At 40.8% G+C, this 25,937-nt stretch overlaps 1 protein-coding gene across 2 annotated transcripts in view; it reads left to right on the forward strand.

The window, feature by feature from the left end:
* The first annotated feature begins 1,564 nt into the window (after positions 1–1,564).
* Positions 1,565–25,937, forward strand: part of IARS2 (isoleucyl-tRNA synthetase 2, mitochondrial) — a 59,391-nt gene continuing 35,018 nt past the window's right edge. Inside the window, exons 1-11 of one of the 2 annotated variants that reach the window (XM_032289283.1) lie at positions 1,565–1,949; positions 4,115–4,237; positions 13,393–13,552; positions 15,025–15,173; positions 15,259–15,308; positions 15,391–15,500; positions 15,583–15,673; positions 16,017–16,132; positions 19,050–19,219; positions 20,187–20,277; positions 23,567–23,718. In XM_032289283.1, coding sequence (XP_032145174.1) covers positions 1,683–1,949; positions 4,115–4,237; positions 13,393–13,552; positions 15,025–15,173; positions 15,259–15,308; positions 15,391–15,500; positions 15,583–15,673; positions 16,017–16,132; positions 19,050–19,219; positions 20,187–20,277; positions 23,567–23,718 — 1,479 coding nt within the window. In that variant the 5' untranslated portion in view covers positions 1,565–1,682. The remainder of the gene's footprint in view (positions 1,950–4,114; positions 4,238–13,392; positions 13,553–15,024; positions 15,174–15,258; positions 15,309–15,390; positions 15,501–15,582; positions 15,674–16,016; positions 16,133–19,049; positions 19,220–20,186; positions 20,278–23,566; positions 23,719–25,937) is intronic. The other variant, XM_032289284.1, reaches the window with a different exon arrangement.

The raw sequence follows: 25,937 nt of genomic DNA on the forward strand, positions 1-25,937 counted from the left end.
ACTACATCCAGCTAATTTTAAAAATTATTTTGGAGACGGGGGTTTCCCTATGTTGTCCAGGCTTGTCTCAGACTCTTGGACTCAAGTGATATTTCCACTTCAGCCTCCCAAAGTGCTGGGATTATGGGCATGAGCTACTGAGCCCAGCTTCTTTTATCCTTTTTTAAAATTGGGTTGTTTATCTTTTTGATCTGTAGCAGCTCTTTATACATTTTGTATATTACTATTTTTTAATGTGTAGCAAATGTTTTCCTCCACACTATAGTGTAGGGAAGGCAAGATAACATGGTGGCATACACACAGGCACTGGAATCTAACTGCCTGGGTTTGAATTCCAACTGTGCTACTTAGTTGTATGATCCTGAGCAAGTTACATAACTCTATGTGCCTCAGTTTCCTTATCTGTGAAATGGAAATATTCATAGTTCCTATCTTGTATGGTTTTTTGGTGTACTGTGTCTTCACCTCATCTGGTTTTGAAGATTAAATGAGTCAATTCAGGTACAGAGCTGGAGTCTTTGACTGGTGAAAGGCTGACATTGATTGAGTGCTTTCTATCTGCCATTTGGTTTCTCATTTTATGCTATCTTTTTTTTAGTATATACATATTTTCGTGTTTGTAGAAAGTCAGTCCTTCTTATTTATGTGAACTAAATGTTTTGGATGTTGTGTTTTATGATTAGGAAGGCTATTCCCAAGAGGTATACTCTACAATGAAATGGTAACAATTGTGAACTATTATGAATTGGATAACCACATAGAGCAGAATCTGTCAGAAACAGGAGCAGAAGTTGCTTTACATAGTACACTGTTCTATGAGTGGGATATAACAGGGATTTAGGGAATCTTTAAAAAAGTTAGATTGTTTTATAATATTGTTAAAATTTATGGGAAGTCATTGATCTGGACTGAGCTCCGGCACTAGGATGTTTGCTTGTAAGGTCTGAGTTCCAGGAAATCAGGAGAGATGATAGCCAAATCCATTAGGCCAAGTAACTTTGAAATGTCGTCTGCTTTTCGTTCCGTTTCTCCTTTCTTCAGCCTTTTCTGTCTATAAACCTCACCCTGCCCCCTCAGCTCATCAGAGATCCTATTTGTAGAAAGGTTTAGGAATATCTAATTCTAGCCAACTAGATCTGTAAAACTCGATTTGCTGAAATTTTACTGTTTTACAATATTTTCACTGAAGTTTGTGCTGCCCACAATGGTAGTCATGACCCAAGTGTGCCTGCTGGGGCCTTGCCATGTGTTTAGTCCAGATTGAGATGTGCAGCATGTGCAAAGTACATGTCAGATTTCAAAGGCTTCGTATGAAGAGAATACGTAAAATATCTTACTTCTTATTGGCTACATGTTAAAGTGATGCAATAGCTATGTTGTGTTAAATTAAAATAACTATATTTTTAAAAAGGAGGGCACAGTGATTGGAATATAAGCCCCACCTTTCCCAGCCCCCGTGAAGCTGGGCCCGCCCCCCGGCGGCTGCAAGGAGGACCCGGAGGTGGCTCCGTCTCCGCGGACTCCTGGAAGGCGGTGTCCCCCGCCCCTACCCGCTTCTTCCCCGCCCCTTCCGTTTCCCCGGCGCGTGCGCCCTTTTATTCGGCTCGCCTAGGTTTCCGGGGGTCCTGCCCCTTCCAGCCGGGGCGGGAGCGGAGGACCACACGCCTAGGCGTAGCCCGACCATGCGTTGGGGGCTGCGCCCTCACGGGCCTGGGGCCGCGGCCCTGGCCACGGCCCGAAGTTTGTGGGGGACGCCTCGCTTTCCCTGCCGCCCGGGATGGCTACAGGCGACGAAAAGGCTTCTGGTGCAGTCGGTCTCCGGGGCCAGTAACCACCAGCCGAACTCGAATAGCGGCAGATACCGGGACACGGTGCTGCTACCGCAGACCACCTTCCCCATGAAGTTGCTGGGCCGCCAGCAGCCGGACACGGAACTGGAGATCCAGCAGGTACGGGCGCTGCCTCGGCGCGGGGCCTCCGGAGAGGCCCGACCCAGCCGCGGGCTCTTGGCGCTCGGCGGGAGCCACACCTCTGCGCTCCACGCCGGTGCGGGTGGGCGGGGGTGTGACCAGATTGGTGGAATTCATCTGCCTCGCACGGATTTTGTGGGCTGAAAACCTAAGTGTAGAAATCTCTAGATGAGTTCCTCCTTTGTAGCAGGTTCCGGGGCGGGAAATTAAGGGGGGACACTAGCGATACCCAGTTACCAGCATGTATCGCACCTATGCCCCATTTCTCTCCCGTAGGCAAAACAGATCAACTTTGGGCACTTTCTCAATGCCTTGTAAAAAGTAAATTCACATGTCCACATTGCAAATAAAAACCTAGGCTGGGCGCAGTGGCTCACGCCTGTAATCCCAGCACTTTGAAAGGCCAAGACAGGGGAATCAATTGAGCCAAGAGTTCAAGACTATATTGGCTAGTTTCCTCCCCCCTCCACCTCGTTCTTAAATAAAACCTTTTTAATTTTATTTATTTTTTTTTAAAGACGGGGTTTCACCACATTGGTCAGGCTGGTCTTGAACTCCTGACCTCAGGTGATCCGCCAGCCTCAGTCTCCCAAAGCGCTAGGATTACAGGTGTGAGCCACCGCGCCCGGCTTAAATAGAACCTTTAAAACCTCAATTATGGTGAATGAGGGGGAAGCTGAAGTCCACCTTTTGGGTTCTTTATATCCCTAGTTGAAATTATGACTCGTTTGAAATATAAAGTAGCAGTACTTGCTCAGAGTCCTCTTTATAGACTGTGCCTCTACTAAACTAAGCCTTTTTTTTTTTTTTTTTTTTTTTTTTTGGAAGAGTCTTCCTTTGTCGCCCAGGCTGGAGTGTAATGGCGCAATCTTGGCTCTCTGTAACCTCCGTCTCCCGGGTTCAAGCGATTCTCATGCCTCAGCCTCCCGAGTCGCTGGGATTACAGGCCTATGCCACGACTCCTGGCTAATTGTTGTATGTTTAGTAGAGACAAGGTTTCACCATATTGGCCAGGCTGCTCTTGAACTCCTGACCTCAAGTGATCTACCCGCCTCGGCCTCCCAAAGTGCTGGGATTACAGGCGTGAACCACCGTGCTCAGCCTAGACTGAACTTTCCAAGGGCAGAGATTCCTCTTGTTAGTTTCTGTAATTCTAGTCTTTAAAAATCTCTGGTATTCTTGGAATATTGGTTAATATACTTAGCTAAATATTCTGACAGTTAATCTAATTTTTTTTTTTTTTTTTTTTTTTTTTTTTTTGGGGTGGAGTGTTGCTCTGTTACCCAGGCTGCAGTGCAGTAGAACGATCTCAGCTCACTGCAGCCTCCCCCTACTGGGGTGAAGGTGTTCTGCTGCCTCAGCCTCCCCAGTACCGGGACTACAAGTGTGCACCACACACCTGGCTAATTTTTGTATTTTTCGTAGAAACAGAGTTTCACCATATTGGACAGGCTGGACTGGAACTCCTGACCTCAGGTGATCTGCCCACCTCAGCCTCCCAAAATGCCGGGATTACAAGCGTGAGCCACTGTGCTCGCCCAGAGTTCATCCGATTTTTTAAAGGGTTTTTATTCATTACCTTCTGTATGCCAGAGTGACAGTTTCCAATGTTTTCTTGTTTAATCTTCACACCGGCCCTGTACTATGGATACTATTAACACATTTTTTTTCAGATGAGAAAGCAGGCTCGTAAGTGCACAGTAACTTCGCCAAGATCACACAGCAAATTGAGGGAAGGGAAGTGAGACTGCCATACATGTTGTTTCCAGATTTTGGGAGTGGCAAGCATTGCAGCCAAAGAATAGCAAGAATGTGTGTATTGGGAATCTGTAGGTCCTTCAACATGGCAGGGATGGGGAGTGATGAGAGAATGCCCAAGAACTTAGTGGTACTAAACCTTTGGAGGGTCCAGCATATCATATAAAGAGTTTAGACTTCAGTCTGAGGTGCGTGGGGAAACTACTGAAAGGTTTTAAGAGATGTGTACTCAGACACACATTTCAGAAACCTCACCTTGTATTTCAGAGTTGAATAGATTGGAATGGAATTGGAATGGAAATAAGCAAGTGTTGGCTGTTATTTCTTGTAAGACTCAGGAGTATGTATTTATATGATGTTTAGATATCGTTGTTCTTTTTAAACAGAAATGTGGATTTTCAGAACTTTATTCATGGCAAAGAGAAAGAAAAGTAAAGACAGAATTTTGCCTTCATGATGGACCTCCTTATGCAAATGGTGACCCTCATGTTGGACATGCTTTAAATAAGGTAATTATAATTAAGTTACGACACTTGAAAGAAAGTGTTTATATAAATACTCGTGTACTCTAATTATATGATAATTATGTAAATTTACATTGGCATGTAAAACGAAAACGTTTTCATACAAAGCAATATATAATTTTAGTACTGCATAAAAAAACATTGCTGGTATTTGCTTTGAGCTTAATGTTATTTTATATTAGTAAACATCATCTTATTCAGTACATAATTATCGTGTGAGGCATTGTTCTAGACTCTGGGAATAGCAGTAGACAAAAAAAGTTATGTCTTGGTCGGGTGCAGTGGGTCATGCCTGTAATCCATGCCTGGGCCACAGCATGGATATCCATAATCAGTTCACTCATTTTTCAGTTCTTTATGTAGATTTCAGTGGAAATTTTGGGGAGCATGTGGCCTTGAGCATCTGTAGTTTCAAAACCAAGAATTTGGTCACTGAATGGGTCAATAGTGTTATTAGAGGCCAGGCGCAGTGGCTCACGCCTTTAATCCCAGAAGTTTGGGAGGCTGAGGTGGGTGGATCACTTGAGGTCAGGAGTTCGAGAGCAGCCTGGCCAACATGGCAAAACCCTGTATCTACTAAAAATACAAAAATTAGCTGGGCGTGGTGGAGCACTCCTGTAATCTTAGCTACTCAGGAGGCTGAGGCAGGGGAATCATTTGAACCCAGGGTGGGGGATGGAGGTTGCAGTGAGCTGAGTTTGCACCATTGAACTCCAGCCTGGGTAACAGAGCGAGACTGTCTCAAAATACAAACAAACTGCTATTAGAGTAGTATTACTACATATTGTGATATACATTGCATATTGTATTATGTAGTAAATTATATTGAAAACTGCTGAAACATTTGAGACATATGTACATCTTGCACATTTGTCAGTATTATTTGCTTCCACACAAGACAAACTATACTCTACTGCTTGCTGGTTTACTTTTTAATTTTTAGACATATGATATCAGACGGAATAAAAAAGCATTTACTTCTTTCAGTGGAGAAAACGGATGTGCTTGGTTTTCTTTTGGTACATGCTATTTGATACCAATCTTTTATTTTTGTTAAACTTTACATTTCAGATATTGATTCAATGAAATTTTAAGAATACAGATCTCTTGTACATCTTACTCAGTTTTCCCTAATGATGACATTTTGCAAAAGTTATAGCGTAATATTACAAGTAGGATATTTACATTGATACAGTTAAGATTCATTGCTGTAAGAATCCCTCATGTTGCCCTTTTATAACCAAGTTATCTTCCTCGTGTTGCACTCTCTCTTTAACTCCTTTCAACCATGAATATATTCTCCATTTCTATATTTTTGTTATTTCAAGAATGCTATGTAAATGAAAACATACAGTTCATAATCTTTTGGGATTGATTTTTTTCACTCAGCATAATTCCCTTGAGATTCATCTAAGCTTTTCAGTAGTTTTATTTTTTCATTGCTGAGTAGTATTCTATGGTGTGGATGTATCGCAGTTTACCCATCAACCTGTTGAAGTACAACTGGGTTGTTTACAGTTTTTGGGTATTATGAATAAGGTGCTAAAAACATTAATGTGCAGGTTTTAGGTGAATGTAAATTTTTTTTTTTTTTTTTTTTTAGACAGGCTCTTTCTCTTACCCAGGCTGGAGTGCAGTGGCACAATCATAGCTCACTGCAGCCTCAATTTTCTGGGCTCATGCTATCCTCTCACCTCAGCCTCCCAAGTAACTGAGACCACAGGTGCAGGCTACCATGCCTGGCTAGTTTTTGTAATTTTTGTAGAGATGGTGTTTTGCCATGTTGCCCAGGTGGGTCTTGAACTCCTGGGCTCAAGCAGTTCACCTGCTTTGGCTTCCCAAAGTCTCTAACTTGCACCTTTTTACTGTGCTGTCTTTTTTCCATTTCTTTGTGTTTTTTCCTTCTTGGAGTTCATTGAACTTTGTGGATGTATGGGTTGGTGTTGTTTAATACATTTGAGAAATTTTCAAATGTTCTTCAATACATTTGAGGAATTTTCAGTTACTATTTCTTTGGATATTTTTTCTGCCTCTGTTTTCTTTCTTCTGAAACTCTCATTATGCATTTGTTGGTATGCTGAATGATGTGTGTAATGATGGCTCTGAGGCTCTGTTTAGTTTTGTTATTATTCTTTGGATTATACAGTATTTATTGATCTAACTTAAGTTTATTTTTTCTTCTGCTAGATTGTATCTACTGTTGAACCTCTCCATTGAATTTTTCGTTTTGGGTCTTTTTTTTTGGTTGTTTGAGACGGAGTCTTGCTCTGTCGCCCAGGTTGGAGTGCAGTGGCGCAATCTTGGCTTATTGCAACCTCCGCCTCCCGAGTTCAAGCAATTCTCCTCCCTCAGCCTCCTGAGGAACTGGGATTACCACCATCATGCCTGGCTAATTTTTGTATTTTTAGTAGGGACAGGGTTTTGCCATATTGGTCAGGCTGATCTCGAACTCCTGACCTTGTGATCTGCCCGACTTGGCCTCCCAAATTGCTGGGATTACAGGCGTGAGCCACTGAGCCCGACCATTTTGGGTCTTTTAAAAAAAAAAAAAAATTTCTATTTCTTTATTGATATTCTCTGTTAGATGTGACATTATCATCATACCTTCCTTTATCTCTTTAATCATGGATTCTGTTAGTTCTTTGAACATTTATAATGTCAGTTTTGAAGTCTTTTTCTGTAACATTTGACATCTGATTACTTTTATAGGTAGTTTCTATTTTTTTTTTGTGAGACTGAGTCTCACTTTGTTACCAGGCCAATGTGCAGTGGCATGATCTCGGCTGCTATCTCTGCCTCCCGGATTCAAGCAATTCTCCTGCCTGAGCCTCTTGAGTAACTGGGACTACAGGCGCATGCCACCACACCCAGCTAATTTTTGCATTGTTAGTAGAGATGGGGTTTCACCATGTTGGCCAGGGTGGTCTTGATCTCTTGACTTTGTGATCCACCTGTCTCTGCCTCCCAAAGTGCTGGGATTATAGGAGTGAGCCACCGCTCCCAGCCTCTATTTTCTGCTTTCTTTTCCAGTGTGTGTGTCATACTTTGTATTTCTTTGTATGTCTTGTAATTTTTTTGTTGGAAATTGGGCACTTTAGATGTAGTAAATCTGAATAATGGTCTCTCCCACCTCTCAGAGCTTGTAATTGTTATTTACTTGTGACTGGCTGTAGTATTTTCATGAAGTCTGTTTCTGCCTCCTCCCATTCTTCCCTTGTGGTAAGCCTCTGATTCTCAGGGAGGCATGGCTTTGGGTATGTCCACAGTCACCCTGGGATGACAGTGATTTTGGCAGTGCTCCTATCCTCTCTTTCCCTGACAACACCAATGTATTTAGCTCTGAAATTTTCCAGCTCTTGACTCTGTTGTTTTCAACAATTCCCTGGGGCATAAACTGCTGCGTAGACTAATAGAAATCAAATTTGAGGTCTTTTGAAGGACTAGTTCTTAAGGTCAGTGTCTGGTATTTGTTCTGATCCTAGGAGGGCTTCTCTCAGCTGTTTCTCTCCATGGCTCTCTCCTCCAAGCTATGTGGCCTATAGGTTAGCCTGTATCATCTTGAACCTATGGATCTTCTAATTGCCTTTTTCTACAGCTTTCACTGTTTCTTCTAAGAGCCCCATCAGGCCTGAACTTCTGAATGCTCTAACAATGGGAAGAGTTTAGGAATTATTCATTTTATTGCCTGCTTCTCTTCCAATCCGGCAGTGTCTTCCAGTCAGGGCTCTGGAGTAGGCACAACTGTGCACGTCTATGAGGGACACTCCCACTTTAGGAGTCAGGTGTTTATGGGGTGGGCAGTAGCATGGTAGCATGAGGTCTTCTTGAGTGGCCTCTCCTGGTATGGAACCACCATCTTATGAGTGAGGACAAGGATGACTGGACTTCTGGTATTCCCAGCAGACGCACACTCTTCCATGATTGAGGGCTGAGTGAAGAAAGGGAGCTTCTGCCTCTTGACTACACTTGCCCAGAACTTAGCTGGGGAATAGGTAGCAGCAGGTAGCTGGGGAAGGAGGAGACGTTTTGATGTCCTGCCGCTCCTCGGAAAGATAGGCCTAGACTGGGAGCTGGGAGAATAGGGAACCTTGTGTTCTAGGCTGCAGCAGCCTTGGCTTCTTTGAACTAACTGGTACAGAGGAGAGAGGGAGTGTCTTGGGTCAAATACCATAGACACTCACTTTTCTTACCTAGTTTTTGAAGATTTGTCTTATATAGATGTTTCTTCATTTGGTGTATAACTTTAGGATCAATTCCAGAGGCTTTAAATGTTTTTTTTTTTTTTTTGTTTGAGACAGAGTCTCGCTCCTTTGCCAGGTGCCAGGCTGGAGTACAGTGGTGCGATCTTGGCTCACTGCAACCTCTGCCTCCCAGGTTCAAGCAATTCTCCTAACTCAGCCTCCTGAGTAGCTGGGACTACAAGTACACGCCACCACGCCCAGCTAATTTTTCTATTTTTAGTAGAGATGGGGTTTCACCATGTTGGCCAGGGTGGTCCTGATCTCTTGACTTTGTGAATTGCCTGCCTCGGCCTCCCAAAGTGCTGGGATTACGGGTGTGAGCCACTGTGACCAGCCCTAAATGGTTGTTTTAAAAATAATTTTTACCAATTTTACTAGGAAACAGGGCCACATGGCTTCTCATGCTATCGTTCCTGAAGTCAGACTTTGTTTCATTGTTTTTTTTTTCTGTTTTAAATTTTGCTGATTTCTGCTTTCACCTTTTTTTTTTTTTTTTTTTTGAGACAGAGTCTTGCTCTGTTGCCCGGGCTGGAGTGCAGTGGTGCGATCATGGCTCATTGCAACTTCTGCCTCCTGGGTTCAAGCAATTCTCGTGCCTCAGCCTCCTGAGTAGCTGGGATTACAGGTGTGTGCCACCACGCCCTGCTAATTTTTGTATTTTTAGTAGAGATGGGTTTTCACCATGTTGGCCAGGCTGGTCTCAAAGTCCCGACCTCAAGTTATCCACCCCCCTTGGCCTTCCAGAGTGCTGGGATTACAGGCATGAGCCACAGTGCCCAGCTGGCTTTTATCTTTATTTTCTTATTTTTGCTTGCTTTGGGTTCATTTTGCCCCACTTTTTCTAGTTTCTTGAGGTGGAATTTTACGCTATTGACAGGCATCCCTTTTCTAATGTATGCACTTTAATGCTATAAATTTTCCTTTCAGCACTCCTTTAGCTGTGCCCCACCAATTTTGACATGTTGTACTTCAATTTTTATTCAGTTGATTGTGTTTTTAAAATTTTCTTGAGGCCAGGTGCAGTGGCTCACGCCTGAATCCCAGCAATTTGGGAGGCCAAGGCAGGCGGATCACTTGAGGCCAGGAGTTCCAGACCAGCCTGGGCCACATGGTGAAACCCTGTATCTGCTAAGAAAACAAAAATTAGCTGGACATGGTGGCATGCGCCTCTAGTCTCAGCTACTTGGGAAGCTGAGGTTGGAGAATCACTTGAGCCTGGGAGGTCAAAAGTGGCAATGAGCCATGATCGCACCACTGTACTCCAGCTTGGGAGACTGCAAGGTCCAGCCCTACAGGGTTCTGTGAGGCCCTCTCTGCTGGTGTGGAGACAAGAAATTGTAGAAATAAAAGACACAAGACACAGAGACAGAGAAAAGAGAGATTGGGACCGGGGGTCCACTGCCAACCAAAGCGCGGAGTCCAGCAGTGGCCCCGAGTGCCTGGACGCTCTGGCTTTTATTGAGTACAAAGCTGGGGGCGGGTAGGTAGGGCATGGCACTGGTGGTCAGTGATAGGGTCAGGTACATCACGTGTCATATAGGCGGGGGCCCAAGGCTTTCAGGTTGCCAAGATGAGGTAAGGAACATAATGTGTCAGCACTTTTTCTGTACTTGTTAAGAAAGAATAAAGACATTAAGATTTACGTTACTTTTACTGATTATTTCTTCTGAGGAAAAAGGAACCAGGTAGAGAAGTGGAACATGAGAGTGGACATGGAACATGACCACTGAAGCACAGTATCACATAGAGACATTTAAGTCCCTGGATGCCTGGGGCCTACCTGACAGTGTCAGGCCTACCACAAGAGCTTGGAGGAGTTTTCTCCTAACCCCCCCGAGGAAGAAGATGTCTTGGTCATCTTGGACATCTCCTTCCCTAGCTGGCTAAACAGTGGGCACTTTCCCAGCACTGGCGCAGCGGCACAGCTGAGACGCCCTCCAGCAGCCCTTACGCAGGCCAGCGTGACAGAGGGCTTAAAGCATCTTGCTTTAGGGTCATTTCTTTCACAATATCACCCCAGGTTTGCTTCCGACCTAAGAGGTATTAATAAAAGAATTAGTACTATGAGTAACTAAGATCACCTGTGAATAGCTAATAACTACTACGATTATATTTCTAGTTACTTTCTTCTTCATTATTTATATGGAAATAGGCTGAGGCTTCTGGCTCCTGCCTAGGCACTTACGGGGTCTCCCCCCTACAGGCAAGAGTGAGACCGTGTTTCAACAAGTACAACAAAAATTTTCCTTGAAAATTCCTTTCTGATTCATGAAATTTTTACATGTGTGCTGTTTATAGTTTTTATTTACTTTTTTTATTTTTTGTAGAGACAAATTCTTGCTATATTAGCCAGGCTGGTTTCAAACTTCTGGCCTCAAGTCATCCTCTTGCCCTTGACATCCCAAATTTTGAGATTACAGGTGTGAGCCACTGTGCCTGGCCTCATGTGTGTCTTGTTTAGTTCTTAAGTGTTTGAAGATCTTTCTGTTATCCTTCCCTTATTCATTTTAATCCATTATGGAAGAAGAGCATATTCTATGATTTCAGTTCTATTTTTTTTTGAGATGGAGTCTTGAACTGTTGCCCAGGCTGGAGTGTAATGGCAGGATGTTGGCTTGCTGCAACCTCCGCCTGCTGGGTTCAAGCGATTTTCCTGCTTTAGCCTCCTGACTAGCTGGGATTACAGGCACTCACCACCATGCCTGGCTAATTTTTTTTTTTTTTTTTTTGCTCTTGATGCTCAGGCTGGAGTGCATTAGCGCAATCTCGGGCTCACTGCAACCTCTGCCTCCCAAGTGTAAGCTATTCTCCTGCCTCAGCCTTCCAAGTAGCTGGGATTACAGGCATGTGCCACTATGCCCAGCTAATTTTGTAGTTTTAGTTTTGTAGGTTAGTAGTTTTAGGGGTTTCTCCATGTTGGTCAGGCTGGTCTCAAGCTTGTGACCTCAGGTGATCCACCTGTTTCGGCCTCCCAAAATGCTGGGATTACAAGCGTGAGCCACCACGCCTGGCCCATTTTTTGTATTTTTAGTAGAGATGGGGTTTCACTATATTGGCCAGGCTGGTCTTGAACTCCTGACCTCATGATCTGCCTGCCTTGTGTTGGGATTATAGGCGTAAGCCACTGCGCCCAGCCTGATTCCAGTTCTTTTAAATTTGTTGAGTTTTATTTTTATGACCCAAGATATGGTTTATTACATTTTTTGTTTTGTTGACACATGATAGAAATATGCATGTTCATGTCTCCTTTGCAGGGACATGGATGTAGCTGAAAACTATCATTCTCAGCAAACTAACGCAAGAACAGAAAACCAAACACTACATGTTCTCACTCATAAGTGGGAGTTGAACAGTGAGAACATGTGGACACAGTGAGGGGAACATCACACACCAGGGTCTGTCGTGGGGTGGGGGTCTAGGGAAGGGATAGCATTAGGAGAAATACCTAATGTAGATGACAGGTTGATGGGTGCAGCAAACCACCGTGATACGGGTATACCTATGTAACAAACCTGCACGTTCTGCACGTGTACCCCAGAACTTAAAGTATAATAATAAAAAAATTTTTTGAGATATATCACATTTTTTTCATAACACATGTTTGAAATTGGGTATATATTTCATAATTTAAATCACGTCTGAATTTGGACTAGCACCAAAAATACAGTGGCCAGTGGCTACTGTATAAGATACCATGGCTTAGAGTATATATGATGAATGCATGCATTCATGTATTTGATAAATATTTACAGAATAGTGCCAGAAACTATTTGAAATGCTGGAATTCATGGGTGAAGAGGAAAGATGGGCTCTCTGAGCTCATGGAGCTTATGTTTTACAGAGAAGAGACAGATAATAAATAGACAATTGCCAAAGAGATAAGTAGAAAGGAGGTTATTTATATGACGATTGATTTAAATAATTACCCAGAGTAAAGTATACCAATCTTAGGTATATATAGCTAGATAATTTTTTTTTTTTCCTGAGATGGAGTCTCACTCTGTCTCCCAGGCTGGAGTGCAGTGGCACTATCTTGGCTTACTGCAACCTCCAACTCCTGGGTTCATGTGATTCTCCTGCCTCAGCCTCCCAGGTAGCTGAGATTACAGGCGCATGCTACCATGCTCAGCTAATTTTTCTATTTTTAGTAGAGGTGGGATTTTACCATGTTGGCCAGGCTGGTCTCGATCTCCTGACCTTGTGATCTGCCCACCTTGGCCTCCCAAAGTGCTGGGATTACAGGCGTGAGCCACCACACCCAGCCTCTGATAATTTTTTTTTAATGTGACAACCACTCAGACTACAAGGCTCCTTCATGTTCACTAGTAAACAGTTTGAAATTAGAGTTTTTAAAGAGGGCAAGAGATGGGAGAAGAACATAATATCTTTTTGACTTTTGATAGGTATGGAAAGGAGGAAATTGTTTTCTGGACTACTGGGCTAGTGGTCAGTGCACTGTTTCCTCTTGGGAAGAGGGAAATTGAGCTTTTGGAGCCAAGTCTAGTCTTTGCCTTTGATTCCCCCATTCTACTATGGTGATACATTTTTTAAAAGGCTCTGCTGCCCTCTAGTATTTAAAATGAACTTAAAAAGGTAAATTAGTTCTAAAACTATACCTAACGAAGAGGTCTACTGTATTAGTAAGGGTTTTGTCAATGACAGAGTTAACCATAATATTCCATTCTCTGAGTACACTGTAAGTTCTGCAATGATCCGATCATACTTCTTAGCTCAATATAAATAATATTAGGCTATTTGTGTTAATAGTTTTTAATAAAAGTTAGTTTATATATTTCTTTTTCAAATTGCAGTTTTTAAAATGGGATTAAATTTAAAAAAATCTAAATTGTAGGCCAAATGTTTTATGTATGAATGATAATTATAATTTTATCTTTGCAGATTTTGAAAGACATAGCCAATCGATTCCATATGATGACTGGTTCCAAAATACATTTTGTGCCCGGCTGGGATTGTCATGGGTTGCCCATTGAAGTAAAAGTATTATCAGAACTTGGTGGAGAAGCTCAGAATCTTTCAGCTATAGAAATTCGAGAGAAAGGTAAAATAATGTCTATTTCTATTTTAAAATGATATTTGTAAACAGGTTCCTTGGAAAAGTCAGAGCTTTACCAAAGGAACCTTTTGTTTTGGTTTGGTTTGGGTATAATGAGATTTATTGGAAATGCCTTTCTGTCACAGAAAATTCAGGTTTATTTTATTGATTTTTATAAGAACTTCTGAGATGGAGTTGTTGCCCTGGCTGCAGTTCAATGGCACGATCTTGGCTGACGGCAACCTCTGCCTCCCGGGTTTAAGGGATTCTCCTGCCTCATCTTCCCAAGTAGTTGGGATTACAGGCATGTGCCACCATGCCTGGCTAATTTTTGTATTTTTAGTAGAGGTGGAATTTCTCCATGTTGGCCAGGCTGGTCTTGAAGTCCTGACCTCAGGTGATCTGTCCGCCTTGGCTTCCCAAAGCGCTGGGATTACAGGCGTGAGCCACCACGCCCGGCCTATGTTTGGATATTGAAGGAAAGACTTTGTGAGCATTTTTAATTGCATTCTCAGTTTCTCAATGTTCATATTTTATACAATCTTTTTTTGTGATTTTTTTTTTTTTTTTTAAACTTTCCGCAAGGGGGCTTGCCGACTTATTTCTGGGGTTAAGACGAGTAAATTCTAAAATACGTATATTTTACATTATTCTCTTATTTAATCTTTTTTCTTTGTACACTGGGCCAGGGAGGGCTTGCTTTTTCTTATATGTTATACTTTGTATATTTGGATATAATTATGAAGGTTTTTTTACTTTCTTGTGAAACATATTATCATTGGCTTAGATTTGATATTCTGATTAATTTTTTGTGTATAATGAAATGAAAATTTTTATCTGACCTTTTCTTAAATTAAGAAATAATAAGGAATAATTTTTCTAGTTTATTTTTCCTAAATGTGAGGTCATTGTATAAAGTCTGGAAAATACAGAAGACAGTAATAACATTTTAACTTTTGCAATTCCAGTTAATTTTAGAATTTGTTGTAGGTATCTCCTGAACACTGTTGACCTTCATATTATTTTTCTATTACAAAATTTTATAAGCTGGGTGCAGTGGCTCACACCTGTAATCCTAGCACTTTGGGAGGCCAAGGTGGACGGATTGCCTGAGGTCAGGAGTTCAAGATCAGCCTGACCAACATGGCGAAACCCCATCTCTACTAAAAATACCGAAAAAATTAGCCGGGCGTGGTGATGCATGCCTGTAGTCCCAGCTACTGCAGAGGCTGAGGCACGAGAATTGCTTGAACCTGGGTGGTAGAGGTTGCAGTGAGCTGAGATCATGCCATTGCAGTGCAGCCTAGGCAGCAAAGCTTGACCCCCTCTCAAAAAAAAAAAAAAAATCTTATATTCTAAACTGTCTGTAGCATTTGTATTTAGAGAGATACATGCTAAACCATGTTTATAAGAGTTCAAATTCATTGGTGTTCAGAAGCTTTTTTTTCTTTTCTTTTCTTTTTTTTTTTTTTTTTTAGCTAGATCATTTGCTAAAGCAGCCATTGAGAAACAGAAATTAGCATTTATACGTTGGGGAATAATGGCAGATTGGAATAATTGCTACTTTACATTTGATGGGAAGTATGAAGCCAAACAGTTGAGAACTTTTTACCAAATGTATGAAAAGGTAAAGAGATATTTTTTCTTCTTTGAGTAGGTTGAAGTATGTGTTACAAAATCCTACCTTTAACATAATATTTTGTCTTTTATAGGGCTTGGTTTATCGATCTTATAAACCTGTGTTTTGGTCTCCCTCATCTAGGTATATATGCATTTTTTGATCATTAAAAGGGAGAAATTTGTGGGGCTTCCACATATTAATGTTTAATATTTCTAAACCTTAGGACTGCATTGGCTGAAGCAGAACTTGAATATAATCCTGAGCATGTCAGTCGTTCCATATATGTAAAATTTCCTCTCTTAAAACCTTCTCCTAAATTGGCATCTCTTATAGGTAAGATTTATTCATAGCTTGAGTGTACTAAAGTTATAGAATTATCCCATTTGCTAACATATTTACAATTTTATTTTCACAGATGGTTCATCTCCTGTTAGTTTTTTGGTCTGGACCACACAGCCTTGGACAATTCCAGCCAATCAAGCTGTTTGCTATAAGCCAGAATCGAAGTGGGTATATTATTGCATTTTTTATTTTAGCCACAAATTGAATCTATTCCGTCATTACCATTATTTTGAATTTATTTTATCTTCTTTATTATTTTAAAATTTAATGAATTATATCTTAGTTGTTATGTTCATATAGATTTTATTAACCTTTAGATGATCCTTTTTAAGACCTTATCCAGCTTTTGAGGAAAATGAAATAGGCATATATGTTATGAAGTCTTTTGAAAATAGTACAGTTTGATCTTGAAGTTAGTTTTTCTAAAACGATATTTAAAAATTAAAATGATATCTGTGTCTTTTCCTGTTTCATGATTGGTAATTCTTTCCTAAAATTTTATGTTAGGTATGCTGTTGTGAAATGTTCCAGGTCTGGAGACCTCTACATACTGGCTGCAGATAAAGTAGCATCTGTTGCTTCTACTTTGGAAACAACGTTTGAGACTATTTCAACATTTTCAGGTGAAGACTTTTAGATATCTGACAACATAGTCATCAAAATACTGGGCTGACTTGAATTTACTATTTTGATGAGCAGTGCCCATTGTGAATTGAAACAGTTAGGGCCTTTACCTTTCTAGAATACATTTTACATGGATTACACTAAAGGAGAATATACATTAAGCATGATAGGAGTATAGAAAAATATGAATATTAATAAATGTACAACAGATAAAAAAATTGCTTGCAATAGCCAATAGTTACTTGGTAACATTTTATGCAAAATTAATTTTTAAAATTGTTTTTATCTGTTTTATAAAAAGGGACAAGAAAGGAAATGAATGTATTCATTTTTTGGCATATAATTTTAATAGAGATTGAATAAATTCTGATAATTATCAAAAAGCAGTTTTTCTATCAAAGGAATTTTATGTTATTTTATTATTTTTTTTGAGACAGAGTTTCACTCTTGTTGCCCAGGCTGGAGTGCATTGGTGCAGTCTCAGCTCACTGCAACCTCTGTCTCACGGGTTCCGAGTAGCTGGGATTACAGGCATGCACCACCATTCTTGGCTAATTTTGTATTTTTAGTCAAAACAGGGTTTCTCCATGTTGGTCAGGCTGGTCTTGAACTCGTGACCTCAGGTGATCTGCCTGCCTTGGCCTCCCAAAGTGTTGGGATTATAGGTATGAGCCACCGTGTCTGGCCTTTATTTTATTTTTTAAACAGACAGGGTCTCATTCTGTTGCCCATGCTGGAATGCAGTGGGCCAGTCAGCTCATTGTGGCTTCAAACTCCTGGGCTCAGGTGATCCTCCCACCCTGGCCACCCAAGTAGCTGGGACTATAGGCACGTGCCACCACACCTAGCTAATTTTGAAAAAATATTTTGTAGAGACAAGTTCTTATTGTATAGCCCAGGCTGGTCTGGAATTCCTGGGCTCAAGTGATCTGCCCGCCTTGGCCTGCCAAAGTGCTGGGATTACAGGCTGTGAGCACTCTGCCTGGCCCAGAAGAATTCTTTGTGAGGTATAATTTGGGACTTTTGAGGTAGTGACTTTTGAGGTTTTGAAATATAATTATGGAAGTCTCGGGAAGTTTAAAATTAACTATTTTTTGGTCTTTTTTTTTTGAGACGTGGTCTTGCTCTGTCACCCAGGCTGGAGTGTGATGGTGCCATCTTGGCTCACTGCAGCCTCTGGATCCTAAGCTCAAGTGATCTTCCTGCCTCAGCCTCTTGAATAGCTGGGACCACAAGTGTGTGCCACCATGCTGGGCTAATTTTTATTTTTTTTTGGTAGAGATGGGGTCTTGCTACATCACCCAGGCTGGTCTTGAACTCTTGGCCTCAAGTGATCCTCCTACCTTGGTCTTTAAAAGTGCTGGGATTACAGACATGAGCCACTATGCCTAGAATTTTATTTTATTTTAATTTTTTTAAAGAGATGAGGTCTTACTACGTTGCCCAGGCAGGTCTTGAACTCCTGAGCTCAAGTGTTCCTCCTGCCTCTGCCTCCCAAAGTGCTAGGATTATAGATGTAAGCCACCACGCCTGGCCTAAAATTATCTTTTATCCTTAGGTATGATTAAAAAAAAAAATTCCATCATATAAATAAAGGTACAAAAATTGCCTAGAAAGACTGCCTAGCTAAATAGGAAAGCCTCCAAATTAATCCGTTCAGATACAAGCCAATGAGAAGTTTAAACAACCTTAACAAAACTAAAAAGATTTTTATGTCAAAGAGAGGAAAGGAGCTTAAGAATTTTTAGATGATTTGATCCTCTTTGGTGCAATAGGATAATAAAAATAAAAACCAAAATAATAATTTACTTTGTACTCTCCCGTTTTTTGTTTTTTGTTTTTTTAAATAGAGATTGGATCTCGCTGTGTTGCCCAGACTTGTCTCAAACTCTTGGGCTCAAGCAGTCTTCCTGAATGCAATTACAGACATAAGCTATTGCACCCAGCCCCCTGCCTCTTTTTTAAATGCAAAGGCTATTAAAGAATTCATTGTCAGGCCGGGCGCGGTGGCTCAAGCCTGTAATCCCAGCACTTTGGGAGGCCGAGGCGGGTGGATCACGAGGTCAAGAGATCGAGACCATCCTGGTCAACAAGGTGAAACCTCGTCTCTACTAAAAATACAAAAATTAGCTGGGCATGATGGTGCATGCCTGTAGTCCCAGCTACTCGGGAGGCTGAGGCCAGAGAATTGCTTGAACCCAGGAGGCGGAGGTTGCGGTGAGCCGAGATTGTGCCATTACACTCCAGCCTTGGCAACAACAGTTAAACTCCGTCTCAAAAAAAAAAAAAAAAAAAAAGAATTCATTGTCAAGTTACATGTTATCATAGAAGCTAAAAATCATAAGGTGTTTGAAAGTTTTAAGGTTGAATTTAAAGGTCTTTTGTCTATATAACATAATTGTTTCAAATTCTTAGTATCAGATAATTATTGAGTTCCTATTTGAGTCACCACATTGTGGAGGATTATATATATATTCCTTATCCCTGTCAAAATAAGCTGGTGTCATGTAGCTTTCTACTTATTGAAGTAGTAGAAATTTTGAAGAATTAAGTAATTCATATGGGGTAGGTTTTCTTTCCAGAAAAAAGTGAATTATTTTTAATTGATTACTTAGAGATCTTTTTGGGAGGGCGGTGAGGAAGAGAATATTAAGTGGTAGATACAGTAAGTATCAAAACACAGAAACTACATTAACTTGTTTATTCTCACAGCAACCCTCTGAGATGGGAATCAGAATTATCTGCATTTTATAGATTCCAGAAGGTCACAGGACAAGTTAAAGGGGAAGGTGAAATTTGAGCCTAGCCAGTCTTGTTCTAGATTCTGCACATTTAACCTCATATTCTATTGTTAAGCTTAAGGAGATAGATTCGCCATATAAAATGAAACTTAATAGTGGTTTTCTTTCCCCACAGGTGTAGATTTGGAAAATGGTACTTGTAGTCATCCATTAATTCCTGATAAAGCCTCTCCTCTTTTACCTGCAAATCATGTGACCATGGCAAAAGGAACAGGATTGGTTCACACAGCCCCAGCTCATGGTATGGAAGATTACAGTGTAGCGTCCCAGCACAACCTGCCCACGGTACTGTTCTTCTTTTTTCATTTTTAATTCATCTTAATGAAAGGAAATGATAAATTCTAACCAACATCTTTATTTTTAAAAAATGATGACTTTTGTCATATAATTGTGCCATGCTTAGGGTTGTGTAGTACTCCAAAGTTTCAAAAATTCATACTAATTGAAAAATATTTCCAAGAATCAGGAAAAAATTTGCACGTTAGAATTGAAGAATATATATTATGAGGCACTTCTAAAATATTTTCTTTCTAGGATTAAGTCACATAGACAAATTACTTTTACTCCCTGAAAAGGTGTGTTTGTTTTAGCTAAACAGTCCTTTCTACACTTACCTTACACACTTCAGTTACTTAGCAAGTATTTCCATTTAGTTAAAAGGTGAGTCTGAAAGGGAACAACTGTGTACATTGCCATAGATTTAGAAATAATAGAGACCATTCAAAGATGTTTTACTATATTTTGTTACTTAAGTTTATGTATATGCTTCAATAACACATTTTGCCTTTGGTGATTTAAATGTATAAAATTCACACATTCTTATTTCTTTTTTTTTTTTTTTTTTGAGATGGAGTCTTACTCTGTGTCTTAGACTAGAGTGCAGTGGCACCATCTCGGCTCACTGCCACCTCTATCTCCAGGGTTCAGGTGATTCTCCTGTCTCAGGCTCCCAAGTAGCTGGGACTACAGGTGTATGCCACCATGCCTGGCTAATTTTGTATTTGTATTTTTAGTGGAAGTGGGGTTTTGCCATGTTGGCCAAGCTGGTCTCGACCTCCTGACCTCAAGTGATCCGCCTGCCTCAACCTCCCACAGTACTGGGATTACAGGCAATGAGCCCTGCTCCCAGCCAAGTAACTAGGGTTTCAATGTAGAGAGGGACTAGGCTATATGTTTTACATATATTGTTTTGCCAGATCATCATAAGAGAAAATGTCTTGATATTTTAATTGTTCAAAATGATACTTTATAGGATTGTTTAGTGGACGAAGATGGAGTTTTCACAGATGTCGCAGGTCCTGAACTTCAAAACAAGGCTGTCCTCGAAGAGGGAACTGATGTGGGTGAGCATTGCATCTGTTGATACCATGTATGTTTTCTGAAAAGCAGCTAGCAGTAGCCTTTGCTACCTATTTTCCCTTCTTATACTTTAACAGAAACAAAAAACTAAAAATATATCTTGTTTCGCCACATGTTTTGAAATGGAGTTTGGTACACTTTTTTATCTTTTGCTCTGAAGTTGCTCTGTTCAAGCAAGTCAGGGCAGTAACAGGGAGTGAAGTTATTTTAGGGCTATGGAGATAATAATCAGCAGTATTACTTTTGTAGAAGGATAAAATCAAGATCAGGGCTGGATGTTGACTGTAAATTACACATTCCGCATTCACTGTTTAACCCTTGTAAATAACTGACCCATTTAGCATGGTTTATGTATTAGGATCTTGAGAATCCTTCAGTCTTGAATTGTCTGTCTTTCTTTACAGATTCAGAGACCATGTGCTATGAAAACCTTTCTTTGCCCACATTAAGACTAAGGCTAATTAGACCTGATATATTACTTTTCTAGGGCTACTGGAAAAAATCACCATAAACTTGGTGGTTCAAAACAACATAAATTTATTCTTTCTTGCCTCTTTCTAGCTTTTGGTGGCTCCTGGAAATCCTTGACATGCCTTGGTTTATAACTGCGTTATTCCACTCTCTGCCTTTCTCGTCACATGGCCTTCTTTAGATCTTACTTGTTTTTGCGAGACAGAGTCCCACTTCTTCACCCAGGCTGGTGTGGAGTGGCATGCTCTTAGCTCACTGCCACCTCCATGTCCTAGGTTCAAGTGATTCTTGTGCCTTAGCTTCCTGAGCAGCTGGGATTACAGGCACACATCGTCACACCCAGCTAAATTTATTTTATTTTATTTTTATTTTTTGAGACAGAGTCTCACTCTGTGGCCCAGGCTGGAGTTCTCTTGCCTCAGCCTCCCAAGTAGCTGGGATTACAGGCACACACCACCACTCCTGGCTAATTTTTGTATTTTTAGTAGAGATGGGGTTTCGCTATGCTGATAAGGTTGGTCTTGAACTCCTGACCTCAGGTGATCTGCCCGCCTCAGCCTCTCAAAGTGCTGGGATTACAGACATGAGACCCTACTGTGTCAAGCCACAATTTTTCAATTTTTTATTTTTAGTAGAGATGGGGTTTCACCATGTTGGCCACGCTGGTCTTGAAGTCCTGGCCTCAAATGGTCCATGTTCCTAGGCCTATCAGAGTGTTGGGATTACAGGCGTGAGCCACTGCACCTGGCTACCTTCTTTAGGTCTTATATGTCTCTCTGTGAATCCTCTTTTTTTTTTTTTTTTTTTTTTTAATTGGAGGGACTTGTTCTTTATTTCAAGAAGACACTTGTCAGTATTTAGTATCAAAACAGTTGCACTATTGATTTCTGTTTCTCCCAATCAGCCTACATGAGTCTACATCAAAGGAGAGTACATTTAAGCCAGTAAGCTGCAGGATGTACGCCTGACAGACCTTACAGAAACTTTACCAGAAAGTGGAGATTGGGTAGGGAAAGAAACTTTAAAAGATCAGCAAACTGCCAGCCTAAGTGGACGTGTTGGCTCATGCCTGTAATCCCAGCACTTTGGGAGGCCAAGGTGGATGGATCGTGAGGTCAGGAGTTCGAGACCAGCCTGGCTAACTTGGTGAAACCCCATCTCTACTAAAATACAAAAAATTAGCCAGGTGTGGTGGCATGCGCCTATAATCCTAGCTACATGGGAGGCTGAGGCAGGAATCACTTGAACCCGGGAGGTAGAGGTTGCAGTGAGCTGAGACCACACCACTGCCCTCCAGCCTGGGCAACAGAGCGAGACTCCATCCCGAAAACAAACAAACACCAAAAAAACCTGCCAGTCCACAGACTGTAGAGGGTTATCACTGTCAGATTCAGTGGCCAGGGTGCCACAAAGAAGCAAAGATGCTCAAAATAATATAAAAATTTAAAAGTTTTGTACATAAGCTGTTCAAGATTTCTCTAGTATTGACTGAGTAAGATTTCTCTAGTATTGACTGATACTGAGCACAATGAGATGGCACTTTTAGAGACAGCAGCTTCAAACCCAGAAAAGGATATTGAAATGAATTTCACATGGCTAAATCAGTGGCAAAACCAATCTTCTTTGTATCCTCTTCATTTTAAGAACACCAGTGCTCCCTAATGCGGTGTGACCTCACTGAAACTTGATTTAGGGTCCTTTCTAATGCAGTGTGACCTCAACTTGATTACATCTGCAGAAACCTGATTTCTATGTGAGGTCACATTCACTGGGGTTGGGGGTTAGATCTTCTTAGGGACACAGTTCAACCTATTACTCCTGTTTTTTTCCAGATTACCTGGAGACCATTTTAAGATTCATGGCATGAAAGATTATGACTAAATTTCAAATCTAGAATTCTAGATAGAATCTGTTCATCTTTTCTTTGATGCAGAAAGAGGTGAAAGTGGCATAATTTGGAGTCTGATTAAGATTTTACAGTTCCTGCTTTTTTTTTGCCAGGAGATGCCCAGAGCACGCCTTTGATACCTGAAAGGTGACTACTTTTTTGTGTGTGCGTGAGATGGAGTCTTGCTTTGTTGCCCAGGCTGGAGTGCAGTGGCACGATCTCAGTTCATTGTAGCCTCTGCCTCCCGGGTTCAAATGATTCTCCCACCTTAGCCTCCCAGGTAGCTGGGATTACAGGCGCATGGCACTACGCCCTGCTAATTCTTTTGTATTTTTAGTAGAGATGGGGTTTCACCATGCACAGCAGGCTGGTCTTGAATTCCTGACCTCAAGTGATCCTCCTGCCTCTGCCTCTCAAAGTGCTGGGATATAGGCATGAGCCACCATGCCTGGCCAAGGTGACTACTCTTTTTTTCTTTTTGAGACAGAGTCTCACTCTGTCACCCAGGCTAGAGTACAGTGATGCGATCTCGGCTCACTGCAACCTCCGCCTCCTGGGTTCAAGCAGTTCTCCTGCCTCAGCCTCCGAAGTAGCTGGGACTACAGGCGTGCACACCACCATGCCCAGCTAATTTTTGTAATTTTTGTATTTTTAGTAGAGATGGGGTTTCACCATGTTGGCCAGGATGGTCCTGATCTCCTGACCTCGTGATCCACCCACCTTGGCCTCCCAAAGTGCTGGGGTTACAGGCACAAGCCACCACACACGGCCCAAGGTGACTACTCATATTGACACCTATTGCTGCAGATTTAGTACTTTCTGGAAGTTTAGAGCATTATTAGGATTTTCATAGTTCTTTTAAATTATGTGTGATATAATTTGTTTTTTTTTTTTTTTTTTTTTTTTTTTTTAAGTTATAAAGATGCTTCAGACTGCAAAGAATTTGTTGAAGGAAGAAAAATTGGTACACAGCTATCCCTATGACTGGAGGACTAAGAAACCAGTGGTTATTCGTGCCAGCAAGCAGTGGTTTATAAACATCTCGGATATTAAGACTACAGCCAAGGTATAAAAAGCATCCTAGTATAAGAGTTTGGGTGTATCATTCCCTCAGTGTAAAAGGGCTGCATATGAGGTTGAGGTGGGGTGTCGGAAGTGGAAAGCATTGTTGCTATTATGATTTAGTTTCATAAAATTGTAGAAATTTAGATCTGGAAGGACCTTGGACTTCCATTTTTTTCATTACACATGTGTGGGAAATGTGGCATAAAAAGGTTAAGTGATTTGTCCAGATCACACTGTTAGTAGATAGACTTTCTTGCTCAGTGTAGTCAAAGTTGCATAGAATTTGGACAGAACTATGTCCTAGTTTAACCTGCTGCAGCCTCTGTTTTCTCATCTATATAAAGTGATGATAATGCCTATCTTATAGAGTAAGGGAATACAAGTTTCCAGAATATGGTCTAATACATAATAAGCATTCAGTAAAACTTTTTTAAACCCTTCGCTTCCTTGAGTTTGGAATTGCAATTAATTTAAAAAGTTACTGTTATAGTTACAAAGGAAGCATATTAAAAAGTAAAAGTTGAGACAGAAGGCAAGGAAACCAGTTCCAGACTGTGGTCTCGGAGGTAGTGAAGGGTAAAACTGGTGGAATTTCAGGACAACCTGGAGAAGGTGGGTGGGCAGAGGCAGTGGAAGGTTGGCAACTTCCTGCCAAGGGGAGGGGACGGGGTGGAGCAATTCCCGAGATGGCAATGACAGAGATAATGACAACCGGTGCTAAAATTAGTGCTTACTATATGTCAGGGAATGTGCAAAGTGCTTGATACGCCTTATCTCAGTCTCAATCCTGGAATTGTGATAAAAAATAAAATAAAGAAAGTAAAAGTAATAATATACAAAGTTGTTTCTTTTAGTTAACAAATATTACTAGTGTTCTAAATACTACATATATATTTGAGCCCTTTCATTTAATATATATCTTTCTATATGGGTGCATGTAAACATCTCTCACAACTTGATTCTATTTAATGAAAGCTTAAATATATATGTGTTTGGAGAAATAGGAACGCTTTTACTGTTGGTGGGAGTATAAATGTCTTCAACCATGTGGAAGACAGTGTAGTGATTCCTAAAGGATCTAGAAATAGAAATACGATTTGACCCAGCAATCCCATTACTGGGTATATACCCAAAGGATTATAAATCGTTCTTTAAAGACATATTCACATGTATGTTCATTGTGGCGCTGTTTACAATAGCAAAGACTTGGAACTAACCCAAATGCCCATCAATGATAGACTAGATAAAGAACATGTGGGATATATATACCATGGAATACTATGCAGCCATAAAAGGGGGTGAGTTCATGTCCTTTGCAGGGACATGGATGAATCTGGAAACCATCATTCTCAGCAAGCTGACACAGGAACAGAAAACCAAACACTGTGTTCTTACTCATAGGTGGGTGTTGAACAATGAGAACACATGGACACAGGGAGGAGAACATCACACACTGGGGTCTGTTGGGGGCTGGGAGTCTAGGGGAGGGATAGCAGGGGATGGGAGATTGGGGAGGGATAACATTAGGAGAAATACCTAATGTAGGTGACGGGGGATGGAGGTGGCAAACCACCATGGCGTGTGTAACAGTCCTGCAAGATCGGCACATGTACCCCAGACCTTAAAGTCTAATTAAAAAATAATAAATAAATAACACACACACACATACACACACACATATACATATACGTATATATATATATACATATATATATATATGTTAACCAGGTTGAATATATAGATATTTTGCTTTACAGTTTGAAAATACTACTGTATTAAGCTGGTTTATTTATTGGCCTGGCAATTTGGGGTCCTTGCCAAAGCTATTTATAGCAGTTTATATTTTCTATACTTGTATAATGCGGACAACGGTAATATATAGTATGTTTTGGTTTTTTTCTTCATTTAAAACCTCTCTTCCTTATTTGTCAATGTTAAAATTTGTAAATTGCAGATTTGTAAATTGCAGCTCTGCATCGATTTTTGGTTGTAGAACGTCTAAGTCTGATGCAATATATTTTAGCCCAGTTTTTTTTTTTTTTTTTTTTTTTTAATTTTTCGTAAAGTTAAAATTTGTTGTGGCCAGGCATGGTGGCTCATGCCTGTGGTCCTAGCACTTTGGGAGGCTGAGGCAGGCGGATCATGAGGCCAAGAGATCAAGACCATCCTGGCCAACATGGTGAAACCCCGTCTCAAAAAAAAAAAAAAAAAAAAAAAAAA

The sequence above is a fragment of the Sapajus apella genome, unplaced genomic scaffold (assembly GCF_009761245.1).
Source record: "Sapajus apella isolate SASKATOON/1434 unplaced genomic scaffold, GSC_monkey_1.0 scaffold22, whole genome shotgun sequence".
NCBI lineage: Eukaryota > Metazoa > Chordata > Mammalia > Primates > Cebidae > Sapajus > Sapajus apella.